General features: G+C 52.7%; 1 gene segment (V, D, J or C); it reads left to right on the top strand.

The window, feature by feature from the left end:
* The first annotated feature begins 6,825 nt into the window (after positions 1-6,825).
* LOC124098390 (Ig heavy chain V region 1B43-like) lies at positions 6,826-7,597 on the top strand. The segment is given in 2 exon segments: positions 6,826-6,952; positions 7,038-7,597. Coding segments are annotated over 2 exon segments (591 nt in total).
* The last annotated feature ends 8,373 nt before the right edge of the window (positions 7,598-15,970 follow it).

Here is a 15,970-nt window from a genome sequence, read left to right as displayed (position 1 = left end):
AGTCCCCTTCCCATGATTCCTTCCCTTTCCCCCTCCACCCAGTGACCTACCTGTGCTGGATCAGGTCACAGAACACAGTTCTCCCTGGAGCCCACCTACTGCCAGAACTTTCCACCCCTGGGGACCATGTGCAATGTCTGGAGGGAGTTGTTTTCACATGTGAAGTAGGGATTTTCCGGGCTTCTCATTTTTATTGACCAATGAGGCTGCCACACCTCCAACCATCACAGGACAGCACCCACAGCAAGGAATTATTTGACATGAATATCTATGGACTAAACAGAAAAAGGGGGAAAGAAAACCTAAACTTTATTGAAATGTACAGAAATGTGTGTATTCAGAGTGAAACTTGGTGTGTGTGAGCTGTCTGTCCCTCATGATGAGGCTCTGTGACACCACACCCAGGGCTCCATATGGTGGACACACCCACTCCTCATGCAGCTGTGCATGGCCTGTGGACAGGGGTGAACTAAGCAAGGTCTTCAAGAGAAAGGGGCACCCTGGGCAAGGACCCAGTGGGAAGGATGGTCAGCTATTCAGCTCAGCTCTGCCACTGGCCTCAGGCCCCAGAAGAAATGCTGTGCCCACGACCACACTGACCCCATCTCACTATGAGCTGACGTTGAGCCTGAGAAGCCCCAGGACACCTGGCTGCTGGGGAGAGGCAGCGTGGAGCCTGCCTGGGTTTCCAGCCCCTGTGGCTGCATTGCAGGGTGACAGACAGGGACACCTGGGCTCTGTCCCTGCTCACATCAGTGCCCACCCTGTCCTGAGGGTCTGCTCCAGTCTGGGTGAGGATGAGCAGTGGCAATGTTTACATCCCAGATGGTCCTAAGAACTCAGCAGCTGTGGGAAGACATGAAACCACCAGTCCCCTTTGATTTCAGCACTGACACCATCAGTCAGCACACTGGTGTTTTATTTTCATTTTAATACACTTTTAGCTGTAGGTGGGCACAATGCCTTATTTTACTGGTTTATTTCCCAGGTGCTGAGGATCAGACCAGGCCTCCCACAAGGGCTCTGCACTGGGCCTCAACCCAGCCCCACACACTCCTACTGCTGTTGTGATACATTGGTTTTTCTTGACACTCCCTGGGTCTCTTCCTGAGGACTCTCCAGTGCCAATGGTCACACAGGACAGTGGGGCTCCTCTGACATGGTCACAGCAGGTGGGACATGGTGGCTGCGCTCTTTCCCCAGGGCTTCCTCCTTCCTCCACCCTCCCCTCCCCCGCCCCTCCCCCACCCCTCCCTCTTCTCTCCTAGTTTTCTGGTATTTATTTATCTTCTCTATTTAGTGCCACTCACCTTCTGAGTTGGTCCACACACAGTTGGATCCCCTTGTCTGACCACCTGTCCTGGAGGGTGGGGAACTGCCTTTCTCCTTCACAGTGGCTCAGCTGCACCAGGGTGAGACTGTGGGTCTGCGAGGGCAACTGACCACCACCTGCACCTGTGACCTGTGTAGAGATGTGGCTTGAACCCCCTCCTTCTGGGAGTCCCTGTCCCTCTGCTGTTCTTTGGGGCAGAGTGCTGGAACATCACTCCCTCCAATCCTCCTGAGACCCAGTCCCCAGCCCTGTCCATCACACTCTGTCTCCCACAGGTCTGTCTGTCCATTCAGATGGAAGTGCCCATTGATCTTATCCACACTTAGACCTCCAGCCAGGACCCAGTGTCTCTCCTACTCCCAGAAAGGGGCTGGGGCTGGGCTCCGAGGACCCAGTGAAGAGTGCACCTAAGTGGCTGTCCAGTCTGGGACACTCAAAAGCACGTCCTCCTGTGCAGGAGAAATAATAAGAAGGGGAGAGTGGAGGGGATTCTGAAATGAAGTGTGTGAGCAGAGGTGCCCTGGAGGGTGTCCACGCCTGCCCATTGAGTCCCTTCAACTCCAGCCTCTCCCAGCTCTGGCACCTGTGCTGGGAAGGTCAAGTACTGCATGGGGGTTGCAGGCCTTCTCCAGCCAGGACCCTGGGCTTTCCCTGGTAAGCACAGCCCAGCTCCCCTGAGGTCAATGTCTGCTGGGCTGAGGTCTGTTACTGACCCTGCTTCTCCAGGCCTGGTGGGAAGGTGTCCCTCCTCCTCTGAGGGAGGGCTTGTCCTCCCCGTGGTCCGTGCACCCCAGACCAGCTGCAGTCTGTCTCCTGAGCCAACCTTCTTTACTCTGGGAGCCAGTGCTTTCAGCTTTCTCTGAACATCAGCTCACGAGGTGCCACCTGCCTTTCCTGTGGCCCTGCCTCAGTGCCTGCTGCTCAACTGCTGAGCTCCTTCTCTCCTGGGACCTGCTGCAGCTCCGTGGGATCCCCTCAGCTGCCTTCTCCATTCCTGCTACCTCATTTTCAATTCCAACTTATTTTCTGGGAAAGACTTAGTTCCCTGTTCTCTTTGTTTGCATTTTACAGAGGAGCTGTCCATATCATTAACTGACCATGTTCTCATCAAGTGCTTCACACTAAAACATGGTGATTGACACCTACATAAGAAGGCCCTGGGAATACCAAATTGTGTACAGACCCCTCCCTTTGCTTTACACGTGCAAGGAGAGCCCACAGCCTCCATGGATTAGTGCAACTGTGCAAAGGTAACATGAAGTCTAAATACCAGTTTCAGATTTCTAATGCAATAGTGCACAACCCTGGGTGCAGTAGTTCCTGATGCCAGAGATTCAGGATTTGAAATTTCCATTCTGGCTCAGTGTGGTGAGGAGAATGTAATACTGACTCACTAGTTCACATATGAATGATGGGTGAACTTGCTGATGCTCTTGGCATGCACACCTGGGGAGGCTTGAGGCCCGGAGTGTGCACAGGGAGCTGAGGTCACCCACTCCTCTCACAGCTTTCTTCCTGCCCTTCAGGGGCAATTTCGTGTAGGAATTCCACATTTTTTCTATGTTGGCAAGTTGGCACTTACATTATACCCAGGGATGTTGGTATAGTGCCCTTTGTCCTTCCTCAGTGTTAGAAGGAGGGAAGATTGTAAGAGGGTAAGTATGTGAGTAAAAGTGATTTTCTGGAATTGTAGTGCTGTCCATGAGCTCAGGGTGAATGAATCACAAATTTGATGTTACAGAAAGAGGCAGAGAAATCAGCTGATCTGAGCTTGAGGGTGCACTGGGAACTGGACACTGACCCTAACTGGGCATGTGGCCCTGGTGACATCTGGACTGACCAGATTATTGGATTCCTCCAGTGAAAATACAGAAGTGCCACCAACGGTGTCTCTTGGAGTTGAGGCTGAAGTGTGCACGGCCAGGCTGCTCAGGGTGAGGAGATGAGAAACCTTCCCTGGATGGAGCTGCTGGTCTCACGCAGGCCAGAAGGTGAGGCAGGTGCGAAGGCTGAACCTGCGGGTTGAGCACCTTCTTGGGACAGGAAGAATGTGGCAGGATTTTCTCTAATTTCTTGCAAGTGCTGCATAGGAGGTGGTAGGTGACGGAGCAGGTTGTGAATTTACATGGAAGTGACTAGTTTACAAGGACCCCTATGACCCAAGGTGTGGTTTCAGGGGACCAACCTGTGACCAGAGGTCAGCAGGAACCAGTCCTGTGTGTCCCTGGGAGCAACAGGTTGGCAGCCAGTAACTGAATGTCTGCAGTGGCGTTGAGGATTGGAAGTCCCCACATAAGGGGCTGGACTACACAGTGTTGTGGGTGTTACACTCACACAAGAGGCAGAAACCATCTTTCTTCCCTTCATTTTACCATGAAATACATACAGAAGTTTATTGATCTCTCTCAGAACTCATGTGTCACCATCCTACTGATGGACAGCTCAGTGGTTTTCTCTGAAGGACACTTTCCTGGTGCCTGGGTGGACAGCTCAGGACGCGTCCTCTCGTGCACACGTCTGTGGATGCACTCGTCAGGTGGACAGGCCACATCAGAGGGTGGAGGGAGGGGAGTGTGCACAGAGCACGCAGCTCTGTCCTCCTGAGGCCCTGACTCTCCTTTCTGCTGTGTCACCCCAGGGCTTGCTGTGACCCCGACTCTCAGCAAGGTGAGCACCTGAGCTGTGCTTGAGAAACCATCAGTACTCACTGGTCCAGGATGTGACGGACAAGGGCCTCAGCTCTGCCACCTGGTTCCATCATTGGGAGGAGCAATCTCGACCTCCACCCCATGCTGAGGGCACCACTCTTCACCACAGCAGCATACAGCACCCACCTGTGCCCTCAGCAGGAGCAGGGGAGCCTGAGTAATCATGGAATACTACTCAGATAGGAACAATGGAGGGCTCTCATTTGGGACAACGCAGGTGACCTGAGGACACTGCACTCATTGACATAAGCCAGGCACAGAAAGACAGGAACCATTGCCTCACTTACAGCTCTGATCTAAAGTTTCCCAGAGGTGCACAGAGGAGAAGGAGGCTAGCAGGGCCTGGGGCAGTAGACCTGGGAGAGGCTGGTCAGAGTGGGGCTCACTTCTGATAAGCAGGAGGAGAACCTCCAAGACAGCTGCTCAGCAGGAGGTTCTGGTGAGTCCCACCTACTGTGCACCTGCAGCAGTGCTGAGAGAGCAGGCTTTGATTTCTCACCATGGAATGGTGGAAGTCAGAGCTGCAGCACCTGCTAATACCTGGATCAGCCTTTCCACCACGGGTGCCCATCGGGAACCTTCATCCTAGGTAAAGGGATTCCAGGGGCCCTGCTCTGCCCTCTGTGGGCTTTATTAGAATTACATTTAAATAGAGATGGCAGCAGACACTGAGACCCAGGGTTTAGTGCCCTCCTTGTTTCCAGTGTTCTCTTTGGAACATGGTGAATGCGTTAACTCAGAGAACACGCCCATGACCTCAGGTCAGAAGATTGAGCTTCATAAGATTGTGGAGTTAATAGTTGACAGAAGGAGGCACACGAGGTCCATTAGCATGATGGGCTTCTCCCACCTGTCAAGTGGAGCACTGAAGTGTCCCTGCTGCTGTGGAGACAGTGTGGGCACAGAGGGCCTGGTCTAAGGAGCTGTCCAGGCCACCCCTCCACAGGGCTCTGACATGCCCCTCAAGGTCATGACTCACAGTGTCTTAGTAATACAACCAGGAAGCACTGAATTGGTGCCTGGGTTGTGGGGTGCTGCGGGAACTGATGAGGGGAACAGACACAGCACCTTGGGACCTGGCTCAGTCTCTGCACTGAGCACATGAGGTCTGGTTTCCCTTGATGGCCCCTGACCTCACAGGGGAGCCAACAGAGGGCAGCACCAGGGGTTCAGGAGAGGACAGGCCCCAGGTGGGTGCCCACCTGCAGGAGGACCCTCCTCAGGCAGCACACTGAGCTCTGCCCAGGAACGGGCTGGGCACCAGGAGCATGGCTCATGCTGCTCAGGAAAGGACCCCACAGGTACCATGGAGATGTGCAGAGATAAGACAAGGACTGGGCACTGCGGCTGGTCAGACGTTTCCTTACTCCAAAGAGTAGGGACTTCTCCTAAGCCCACTGCTGAGAGGGACCCTCGGTTTTGTTGGCAGCATTTTGACTGCTCAGCTGTGCACCCCATCTTCCCTGGGCAGGAGTGTCCCCAACATTCCCTCCACCCTCCCTCCTGAGGATGATGGAGAATGGGCACTGCTCCTGGGACCAGAGCAGGGCTGGCCCCGGGGTCTGCAGACACATTTCCCAGTGAGACGTGTGGGGAGGATGGGGCTGGAATCTGACAGGCAGGTGGTGTCACTGCTGAGGGTCCAGACAGCAGAATCCTGGGCCTGGGCTGCTCTACTTTGCCACCCCCGTCCAGCACAGGCAGCTGAACTGAAGTCACTGTGTGAATTTGGGGTGACACAAAGTACCTCACAGACACAGAATACCTTTCATAAGCTTCATGATGGCTTTCTCCATCTCCCAGCCTCAGGCTCCCCAAAAGGGGGACACAAGAAGGTCAGAGAGGCTGACAGGAGAGAGGGGGCACTTTCAGAAGTGGGCTTTTATTTTGGGTGATGCTGTGTCTTAGAATTTTCTATCTGAAAAAGGCAGAAGGGGCAGGATTACAAAGGAACAGGTGAGTGTGACTCAACCCCAGCAGGTGACACCTACTCCTGGAGCCACACCCTGTTATCCCAGCTGAGGGAGCACCCAAGTTACTGGACCTGGCACTACCCTGCCCGACTGAATGCAATAACTGTTCAGAACCTGGAGCATCAGGACTTAAGGAGGTTCATCAAGGGTGGCTTCCCTCACTAATGGCTCTCCTCTCCTGGGACCTACACTGAGCTGATCCCTTGGAATCCAGGGAAACCTCTGCAGATGAAGAGGGAGCTGGACATAGAGAGGGAGTCATATGTCAGGTGCACAGCTCCTCTGGGGACAACCACTTAGACAGTCTGTATCCTCCTCTTCCCAAATGCTCTCCATCACATGTTGCATCCAGTCTCCCTGCTGGTGCTGATTTGTCCTGGATTACAGGACATTTAGAAGATGAGGAAGGCTGTACCTATGTCACAGAACCAACATGACAGTGTCACAAGTTCTCCAGGACCAGAAGGACCATGTCACAGTAGCAGACAGTGGGAGAAAAAGCAGTGTATTGGACTCAGAAATGAGCACTCAGCACCCAGAGCCTGAGAGGGTGTGGAGAGTGAGACTGGGCACCAGGAAGGGAGCAGGGTCCTCAGGAAGGTGCTGGGCTCAGGAGGGTGGGCTCCCCCTCTGACAGCCCTCCAGCTCCCCTGAAACCACCTGCTCTCCTCTCACAGGTAAAGCTCCACCTGGGCTCAAGACAGGGACACATCTCAGGAGCACAGAGGACCTGGGCAGCCTGACCCCAGCCTCTCCAGATATCAGAAGAGCCTCACCCACATGCAAATCCCTCCTCCTGCTCTGGGTTCAAAGGCCCTCTGGGCTGTGGGAGCTCCCAGCTCTCTGCTCAGACAGGGCTGAGGTCTCTGGGAAGGCAGGTGTGGTCTAGAAGATGAGGCTGCTGGGTCTTGTCCTGTGCCTGGTCACAGCTCTCCAAGGTGAGTGTCCCCAGTGTCAGACCTGGGTCCATGGGGAGGTTGTGACTACAGGTGACTAACAGGGTGTGGCTGTCCTTGTCCCCAGGGGTCCTGTGCCAGGTGCAGCTGAAGGAGTCAGGACCTGGCCTGGTGAAGCCCTCGCAGACCCTGTCCCTCACCTGTGCTGTCTCTGGTTACTCCATCACCAGTGGTTATGGCTGGAATTGGATTCGTCAGCCCCCAGGGAAGGGGCTGGAGTGGATAGGGTACATAAGTTATACTGGTAGCACTTACTACAACCCATCCCTCAAGAGCCGAGTGTCCATCTCCAGAGACACGTCCAAGAACCAGTTCTCCCTGCAGCTGAGCTCCCTGACCACTGAGGACACAGCCACCTATTACTGTGCCAGAGACACAGTGAGGGGACCTCAGTGTGATCCCAGACACAAACCTCTCTGCTGCTCACCCAGGGCCAGCAGGGGGCGCGCAGCACACAGGAGTCAGGTCATCCCAGAAGCAGCTGCAGATGTGAGTTGGGGCAGGTTTCCTCCATCTGGAGGCCTGTCCATGTACCAGCTTCCCAGAGGGACTCTGTGGCCTTGTGGTCTCTCATTATCTCTGTGTCTGAAGATACTCATTCTGTTTTTGTGATGTTCTTTTTCTTTTGAAATAGTGCATCTTACATATATTTATTATAGGTTTTCATTTTGACATAGTCACATATATTCATTGTCTATAAAATCTCTGTTGCTCTCACAGCACCTCCTTTTAAATTTTCCTCCTTCTCCCCGTTATTTAACTGACCTTTCTTCCATGAGTTTTTAATTTTCATTAAATTTACACTATTTGTGTGTGTGTGTGTGTGTGTGTGTGTGTGTGTGAAACTCACAGTGGTTCACTCCCACAGGTGCAGGACTCCCACGTGGGCAGAATTGACCAATAATATCTGCTCAGCTCACTCCTGGCCCCTCCCTTCTTCTGTCCCTCCTCCCTCACCCTTAGTCACTTCCTGATCCCCACTGACATCTTCTATGCTCTTGGGGTTCCCCTTCCTTTATCTCCCTTATTTGTGGCAGCTCCCACAGAGGACAGCCAACACTCACCTGACTCCCTGAGCCTCTCTCATTCCTCTTCCCTAATGTCCTCCAGCTCCATCCACTCACCATCATCTCACTCCTCCTATTGGCTGAGCAGAGCTGCAGTGTTGGTACATGACCCACATTTCCTTTATCCATCCACTAGTGAAGGGCACCTGGGCTGGTTGCATAACCTGGTGTTGGGAATTGCACTGTATAAACCCTGCAGTGGCCGTGTCCCTGCACTGTGCTGACTTGGGTCTTTGGGGTAAATACCAAGCAGCAGGAGAGCTGGGTCCCACGGTGGCTTCCTCCCTGTTGTTTTGAGGGGTCTCCACCTGCCCTCCTCAGGGTGGTTCTCATCTGCTGTCCACCAACAAGGTGTGAGGGTCCTCTCCCCAGGTTTCCTCCAGCACCTGTTATTATTTGTATTCTTGATCACTGCCATTCTGGTGAAGTGAGAAGGAACCTCATTGTCACTGTCATTGGCATTTCCCTAATTGTTAGAGATATGAGCTTTTATTCACATATTCATTGTTCATTTGTCTTTCTTCTATTGAGAAGTGTCTGGTTAATTATTTGTCATCTAATAAGTGGATCATTTGTTTGGGGAGGTGAAGTTTTTTGAGCTCTTTATATATTGTGGTTACTACTCCCTGCCTGAGAAGTGGGGCAGAGGGTTTACCCAATCTCTAGGCTCTCTCCCTGCACTTACTTGTCTCCTGTGCTGTGCAGAACCTTCTGCAGGCCCTGCCTTCCCACTGACATCTTGATCTTTATCTTGTTGGTTTATTCTCTCATATTCTGACTCTGCATGTTCACATCATTCACCAACAGACATGGGTAGTTTCATCCTTCCTGACTTGGATGACATTCTCCAACATTCTTACTAGCTAAACCCCTGGCTAGGTTCCAGCCCTTTGTGGAAGAGGAAGGCTGAGGGTCCTTCCTTGCCCAGAATAGGTCTCAGGGAAGAGCACTCTGGGTCTCCCACTGAAGTGGATTTGCTGTGTGTTTTTCACAAATGACCCTCACTGTGCTGTTCTGCCTCTGAGTAACTGGTTGGTTACTTTCATCATGGAAAGTGCTGGATTTCGCCCAGTGGTATACTCTAGGTTAGTTGAGATGCTCTTGTGACATTGGCCTCTGCTGTGCTGAGGAGGGAACCACAGTGGGCTGCTCCTTTAGCTGTCCCTGCACCCCAGGCAGGTGGCCCCTGTCAAGGTGTGGCTCTCTCACTGTGCCCTGACCTTCAGCTCCAGCCTGCCAGGACTTCTCTGCAGAGGTCCAGCCCCTAGTTCATCATGGCTGTTGGACTGCAGTTGGCCTCACTGTGGTCATCTGGGTTTTGGACCAGCCTGTGTCTGGCCTCCTAAGGTGGTTTCCCATCAGTTCTCCTCTCATGTGTTGCAGGACCATCCCGAGGTCCCCTGCCCTGGCTCTGCTCCTCCATTCATTGTTAGTCACCATCAGTCCCTCCTGCCATGTCTCTGTGCCTGCTGTTTACTTCTCCCAGGTGCAGTCCTGGCAGACCTGGTGGGACCTGGCCATCCCCCTGTCCTGTAGTTGGCTGTGGCATCATGGCTGTGGGCAGAGGGGCAGAAGGGAAGCCGTGGGCAGGGGGAGCTCTCTGGGGAAAGGCAGGTGAGGACGTGGACTGGACCTGAGTGCTGCTGGGCAGGCTGTCTGCATGGCCACCCTGACACACTCAGGCAGGAGTGGGGGCTGGGCCTCAGGACTGTGTCCTCTGCAGCTCTCCTCTGACTGCAGCTGCCCAGCCAGGCCCTGTAGGGTGAGCTTCCCACATGGTGGGCATCTGTGGTCATGGGATGCCATGTGCTCACAGAACCACCAGCTGATGCTCAGGCACATACCTGCAGATTGTGGTGTGGCAGTTGGACACGTCACCCTGACTGGGATCAATATTATGAAAAAGAGGAAGAAGAAGAAGAAAATGCCAGTACCAGCTTTGAGATTCTAGGAGGTGTTTGGTGTCATAGGGAATCACCTGCCCTGGGAGTGGGGCATCAGAGAAATCTAGGAATACATGAGGTGGTTTTCTTTTACTTAGGGAATGTCTGGGTTAAATCATGGCTATGAAGCGAGGCCATCTTCACAGGAGAAAGCTCATTTACAACAAATAGTGGCACTTTTGAGTCTTAAATCGTGATTTTGAGGAAAGGCAGTGAAGGCCTGCTCACAGGCAGCAGCTCTTACTCTCTTACTGCTTCCCAGGACTCCCTGGGCCTCCCTGGCAGCAGCTCAGATGGGGAGGACGTGGGAAATGGAGTTTCCTAACAGCCTCCAGAACAGAGAAGGGAGGATGGGGTGGGAGGGGAGAAGTGCACACCTGGGGGCCATGACCACAGAACAAGAGACACCACCACACACTGGCTCCCCCTGAAGCTGGGCACCAGGCCTGGTCACTGCTCCACAGGCTCCACACCCTCACCAGGTCTGAAATACAGAGATAATTAGAAAGTGTTTTGAAAACTTACACTGCAACAAAATGGAGAGACCTTTTAAAATCCTGAACTGTAACTGGATTACAGATTTACATTGAAGCACAAACCCACGGTTTTTTAGGAGAAAAGAGAATGATCTTTGAATACCTCAGTCTGACAGTGAATTTTCACATATAGCTCTAGAACCCAACACCTAAAATTAAAGTCTAACAGACATGAACTTGAACCCTCCGAGATGAGAAGAACTTAAAGAATCCTGGTTTCCCCACACAGCAATCACCATGCACAGGTCACCCCAGGACCAGGCAGGGCCTTTCCATGATTTCTCTGCTTCTGCAAGGAGCTCTGACTGGTGCTCCTGGGCTGTTCCCATCCTGATTTTCTCTGTGACTTTAGTCCCTTCCTAGGAACGTTTCTGCAGTTATGATTCTGGGCATAGCATAGATAACTGTGAAGTTAAAAGAATAATGATGACTGACTGGAGTGGATTGAGCTGTGTTAATGCCATAATATTGAATTCCATGGTCCCCAAATTAACTTGCAAACAAGAGTAACTTCATGTATAATAGCCTTAAAGTTAAAATGCTAAAAATCAACTAACTTACAACATATGTCCTCAAACAGTAATGTAAAGTCATTAAAAGTATAATTACTTACGTTTCCAGCAGGAGGTGAATTGAGGAATCTCAAACACACAGAACATGTCTGGGTCTCTTTTCACATTAACACACACTCAGATCCACACACTCAGGTGCAAGACACTCTCAGCTGTGCACATGATGGTCACACCTGAGTGCACCACAGGAACATGAAAAAGAATGGGAAGTTTCTCCCACTCCAGACTTCTACAGCAAGAGTGTCCCAGCTCTGGGGGCCACGCCACACCGCCTCAGCCCTGGGAGCAAGAGCACACCTCAAATTCAAAGCTGTTGTGTTTTTGCAGTTGTTCATGGACCTCAGCTGCCTGAGAAGGTAATTCCCTCACACATCCCAATTCCCAGAAGAGTTTCTCCACCCCATCCCCATCCTCTTTTGCCTGTCTCCTGCTGTGAATAAAAGTTCTTCTGAGCAGCTAAGGAAGGTCACACTGCCTTCCATGTCTGTGCATGGTGATTGCTGTGTTTGCAATGATCCCCAAGTCTGCCCTGGTGCAAGATGAATGTGCTTAGAAAGGAAGCAGGTGAGTTACACCTGTGAATCCTCTTCACAGCAATTTTGGCCATTTGTTCTGTGTTGTTGGTCAACCAGGGGAATCACCCATGAACTGGAGGAGTAATCATCTGAACGGAGATAGAGGCCACTCAGGGAAGTGTCATTGGTGAGGAAGTCATTGAGGAGACTGAAGAGACCAAGATGTTGGATCCATGAAATCTTGATCAACACAGAAATGAATGGGAAGTCTCCAGGGAGGCTGGTGGTCAATGCAGTGGAAGGACAAGTTACATGAAGCACACCCACGTGCAGCTCAGGCTTGATGGAGCACACTGGGTTACCCCTGGCCCAAGAAAAGTTGGGAAATCTATCACAGAGCTGGTTCCAGGTTTCACAGGTGAGGAAGAGGAGGCATATAGAAATCTCTTCATTAGTATACATGGAAGGACAGCTTTCTAAATCAAATGATTTGCTAGAAATTGAAAACAATACACAATGAGACATATGCATTTGCAGATCACAAAATCATGGAGATCAAGAAGGACATACCTGGGTCACCCCAGGACCAGGACTTGGGAGCTGCAGGCTCAGTGTTTGCAGGGAGTTCATGGTCAACACCACAGGGAACAAGGAGAGGAGCCACATGTCTTATTAGTGTGCTGTGCTCACTCAGTTAGGCAGGAGGTCAATTCCTGAACCTCATCAGGAGGTCAGCAACTACACCTGCCCTCTCAGTGACCCCACCTCACTAAAGACACTGTCCACTGTTCTCTCCAAATGCTGGGCTGTGGGCAAGGCAGGTCTCACTGCAGGGATGCTGCACAGGGAAGGGGACTGGGCCTCCTCCCTCACCCAGCCTGCCCTGCATGCCGTCCTGTCTGTTGTCAGCCTGGCTCTGCTGCTCTGGGGCACTCAGGGGCTCTCAGCCTCAGGCTGCAGCTCAGAGCTGCCTCTGCTCCCAGGACTCTCCCCTGGCCCAGCACCTCCATCCTGTCCTCTCCTGGTGGAGACCAGAGGGCAGGACAGGTGAGGGGAGGAGCTCAGGGCAGATTCCCACCCACTGCTGTCCACAGGCATTGGCTGGACAGTCAGGAGGACAAGCAGGGCACAGGGTGGGGCAGGGCAGTGGGCACACAGCAGGAAGCCCCTGCCCTCCTGAGACCCTGCTCCCTCCTCTCCTGCTCAGTCTGCAGCCCCCAAATCTCACAGAGATGAAAGAGAAGAACTAGTCCTGAGAACAAAGGGGGCTCTTCTCCTGGATGTGGGGAACCCCATCCTCAGCCCTGGGCTCTGTTCAGTCATCACTGAGGGCTTCTCCTTCAGGGCTGGGAGGTGGACCTGGGCCTCTTGCATGCTGGGCACGTTCCTGCCACTCTGACACCCTCCCAGGAGCAGGGAGGAAGGGCTTGGAGGAGGCAGGGCTGGGCTCAGGAGGGTGGGCTCCCCCTCTGACAGCCTTCCAGCACCCCTGAAACCACCTTCTCTCCTCTCACAGGTAAAGCTCCACTTGGGTTCAAGACGGTGACACATCTCAGGAGCACAGAGGACCTGGGCAGCCTGACCTCAGCCTCTCCAGATATCAGAAGAGCCTCACCCACATGCAAATCCCTCCTCCTGCTCTGGGTTCAAATGCCCTCTGGGCTGTGGGAGCTCCCAGCTCTCTGCTCAGACAGGGCTGAGGTCTCTGGGAAGGCAGGTGTGGTCTAGAAGATGAGGCTGCTGGGTCTTGTCCTGTGCCTGGTCACAGCTCCCCAAGGTGAGTGTCCCCACTGTCAGACCTGGGTCCATGGGGTGGTTGTGACTGCAGGTCACTGACAGGGTGTGACTCTCTTTGTCCCCAGGTGTCCTGTGCCAGGTGAAGCTGCAGGAGTCAGGACCTGGCCTGGTGAAGCCCTCAAAGACCCTGTCCCTCACCTGTGCTGTGTCTGGATTCTGCATCACAACCAGTTGTTCCTGCTGGAGCTGCATCAGTCAGTCCCCAGGGAAGGGGCTGGAGTCCATAGGGTGCATAAGTTATAGTGGTAGCACTAACTACAACCCCTCCCTCAAGAGCTGAGTGTTCATCTCCAGAGACACATCCAAGAACCAATTCTCCCTGCAGCTGAGCTCCCTGTCCACTGAAGACATGGCCACCCATTACTATGCCAGACCCACACTGAGGGGACCTCAGTGTGAGCCCAGACACAAACCCCCATGCAAGTTGCCCAGGGCCAGCAGTGGGTGCTCAGCACACAGGAGCTCAGGTCAGCAAGGAGCAGGTGCAGATGGAGGAGAGAGCTGTCACCTCAGACCCTGAGGTTCCTGCCCACCCAGCACCTCCCTGGCTCCACCTTGCATGGAGATTCTCGAGGTCCCTCCTCTGCCAGGCCCTCTGAAGCTTTTCCTTCTCTGGGTCAGGGTTGTCTGAATTTATCACTCTGAGCACAGACTTCTTATCCATATTTCCTTGTGAAGCTAATTATTTTACAATGACATTTCCCACAGAGTGACTTTTATTTGAACTTTATAAACTTATCTTTCTAGTACTGTGGATTGAACACAAGACACGCTAACCCTGAGCTCCTTCCCAGCCCTGTTTGTGTCTTAGTTTGAGTCATGTTCCCCTAAGATGCCCAGACAGCCCTTGAAATAGTTGTCCTCCTGCCTTGGCCTCCTGAGCACCTGGGTGACAGGGGAGCTCCACCATGTCCAGGTCTGTTTTCTGAACCTCTGCTGCCATGTTGTATCCTCTCATGCCCAGGTGAGTCCCTGTCACCTTCCCATGACTCCTTCCCATTCCCAGTCCACTCTCTGTCTTCCTGTGATAGATCAGGTCATCATATACATGCCATCCTGAAACCCAAATAGTGGGAGGAACTTTCACCACGGGGACCTTGGCAATTGTAAGAACAGGATTATTCAAGAAAAACAGTTGTTAGAGGTCATTGAGGCTGCCACACATCCAGCCATCAGAGCACAGCATGGCAGCTAGGGATTCTCTGTCCCAAGTGCCCATGGACTGTGCTGAGGAACACTGACAGAAAGCCTTAAACCTTGGTAAAACCCACAGAAATGTGTATGTTCACAGAGAACTTTGGTGGATGTGAGCCGTCTCTCTCAGGATGAGGCTCTGTGACACCCACACCCACACCCACACCCAGGCCCCAAAGGCAAAGGTGCCCACCCCTCATGCAGCTTTGTGTGGTTTGTGGACAGGGGTGACCTGAGCAAGGTGCTGAAGAGAAAGGGGCTCCCTTGGCAAAGACTCAGGTGTGAGGGTGGAGAGCTCAGCATGGACTGTGGAAACCACAGGTCAGCTCTGCCACTGGCCTCAGGACCCTGAAGGCATTCTGTGCTTAGGTCCACTGTGACCTCATCTTGCTGAGAGGTGACCCTGAGCCTGAGAAGCCCCAGGACACCTTGCTACTGGGGGGAGGCTGCCGCGTCCGGCCAAGGGAGCCGAGTCCGGTGAGGGACGGCGAGGTTAAAAGACACACAGGACACCAAGGTTCTTCATCCAGGAGTCACACACTTTATTGCTAACACACATTTTTTTATACCCCAAGCAGCAGAAGTGGAAAACTACCCAAAAGCAGGAGGGAGGGGGGAGAAATTTAGTTTCAACATCTGTTATTGTCAGGTACCGAAACCTCCCTTAACAAGAAGTCCATCAGACAAGAAAAGGTCAAGGCATTCCCGTGGGACACATATGTCTCAGATGGACAAGCAGGAACAGAAAAACCGCAAGTTTGCCATGGCCTTGTGAGCTGGCCACACTGGCATGCAGAACAAACTAGTGGAGGTTGGGCTCCAGGGGCCAGGGTGGACCTGCTGCCAACAAGTCCCCCTCTTTTGTTTTTTGCATGCCAGTGGGAATCAAGTAGCCCCTGTCTTAGGTCGTTCACAGCCCTTGCGATGCTTACCCGTCTCTGGGAAGGCCCCGATTCCCTGGCTTAGGTCGCACAGCAAGCGTGAAAGTTGCCCGTCACTGGGTACTACAAGATCAGCTCAAGGTGTTATGACCTATCAAGACATTATTGCGGTGAACACTTAACCGTCTCCACCTACGGGACCCACGACCGTCACCGCCGAATGGCAGATGTAATTGGACCGAGAGATTAGACAGCAAAGATCCTAGTACAGGAAGGCAAGAGGGAGAGGTATGCATAGAGAAAAGATATGGCAGGATTTCTTCTTTTAAGGAGGACACTCATCTTCGGATCGGTCTGAAGTATATCTCAGAGGGGCGATCATCCATCTTCAAGCGTTGATAGTGAACCTGTATCGGCTTAGAGGCTAAGATATTAATTTGATCCTTAATGAATTGTACTATCTTATTTACAATGCAGGGTCCTATTGCCACTACT

Source organism: Marmota monax, unplaced genomic scaffold (genome assembly GCF_021218885.2).
Source record: "Marmota monax isolate L192 unplaced genomic scaffold, Marmota_monax_Labrador192_F-V1.1 WCK01_AAM20220418_F8-fsc00395, whole genome shotgun sequence".
Taxonomy (NCBI): Eukaryota; Metazoa; Chordata; class Mammalia; order Rodentia; family Sciuridae; genus Marmota; species Marmota monax.
This window is presented reverse-complemented; position numbering and strand designations above follow the sequence as displayed.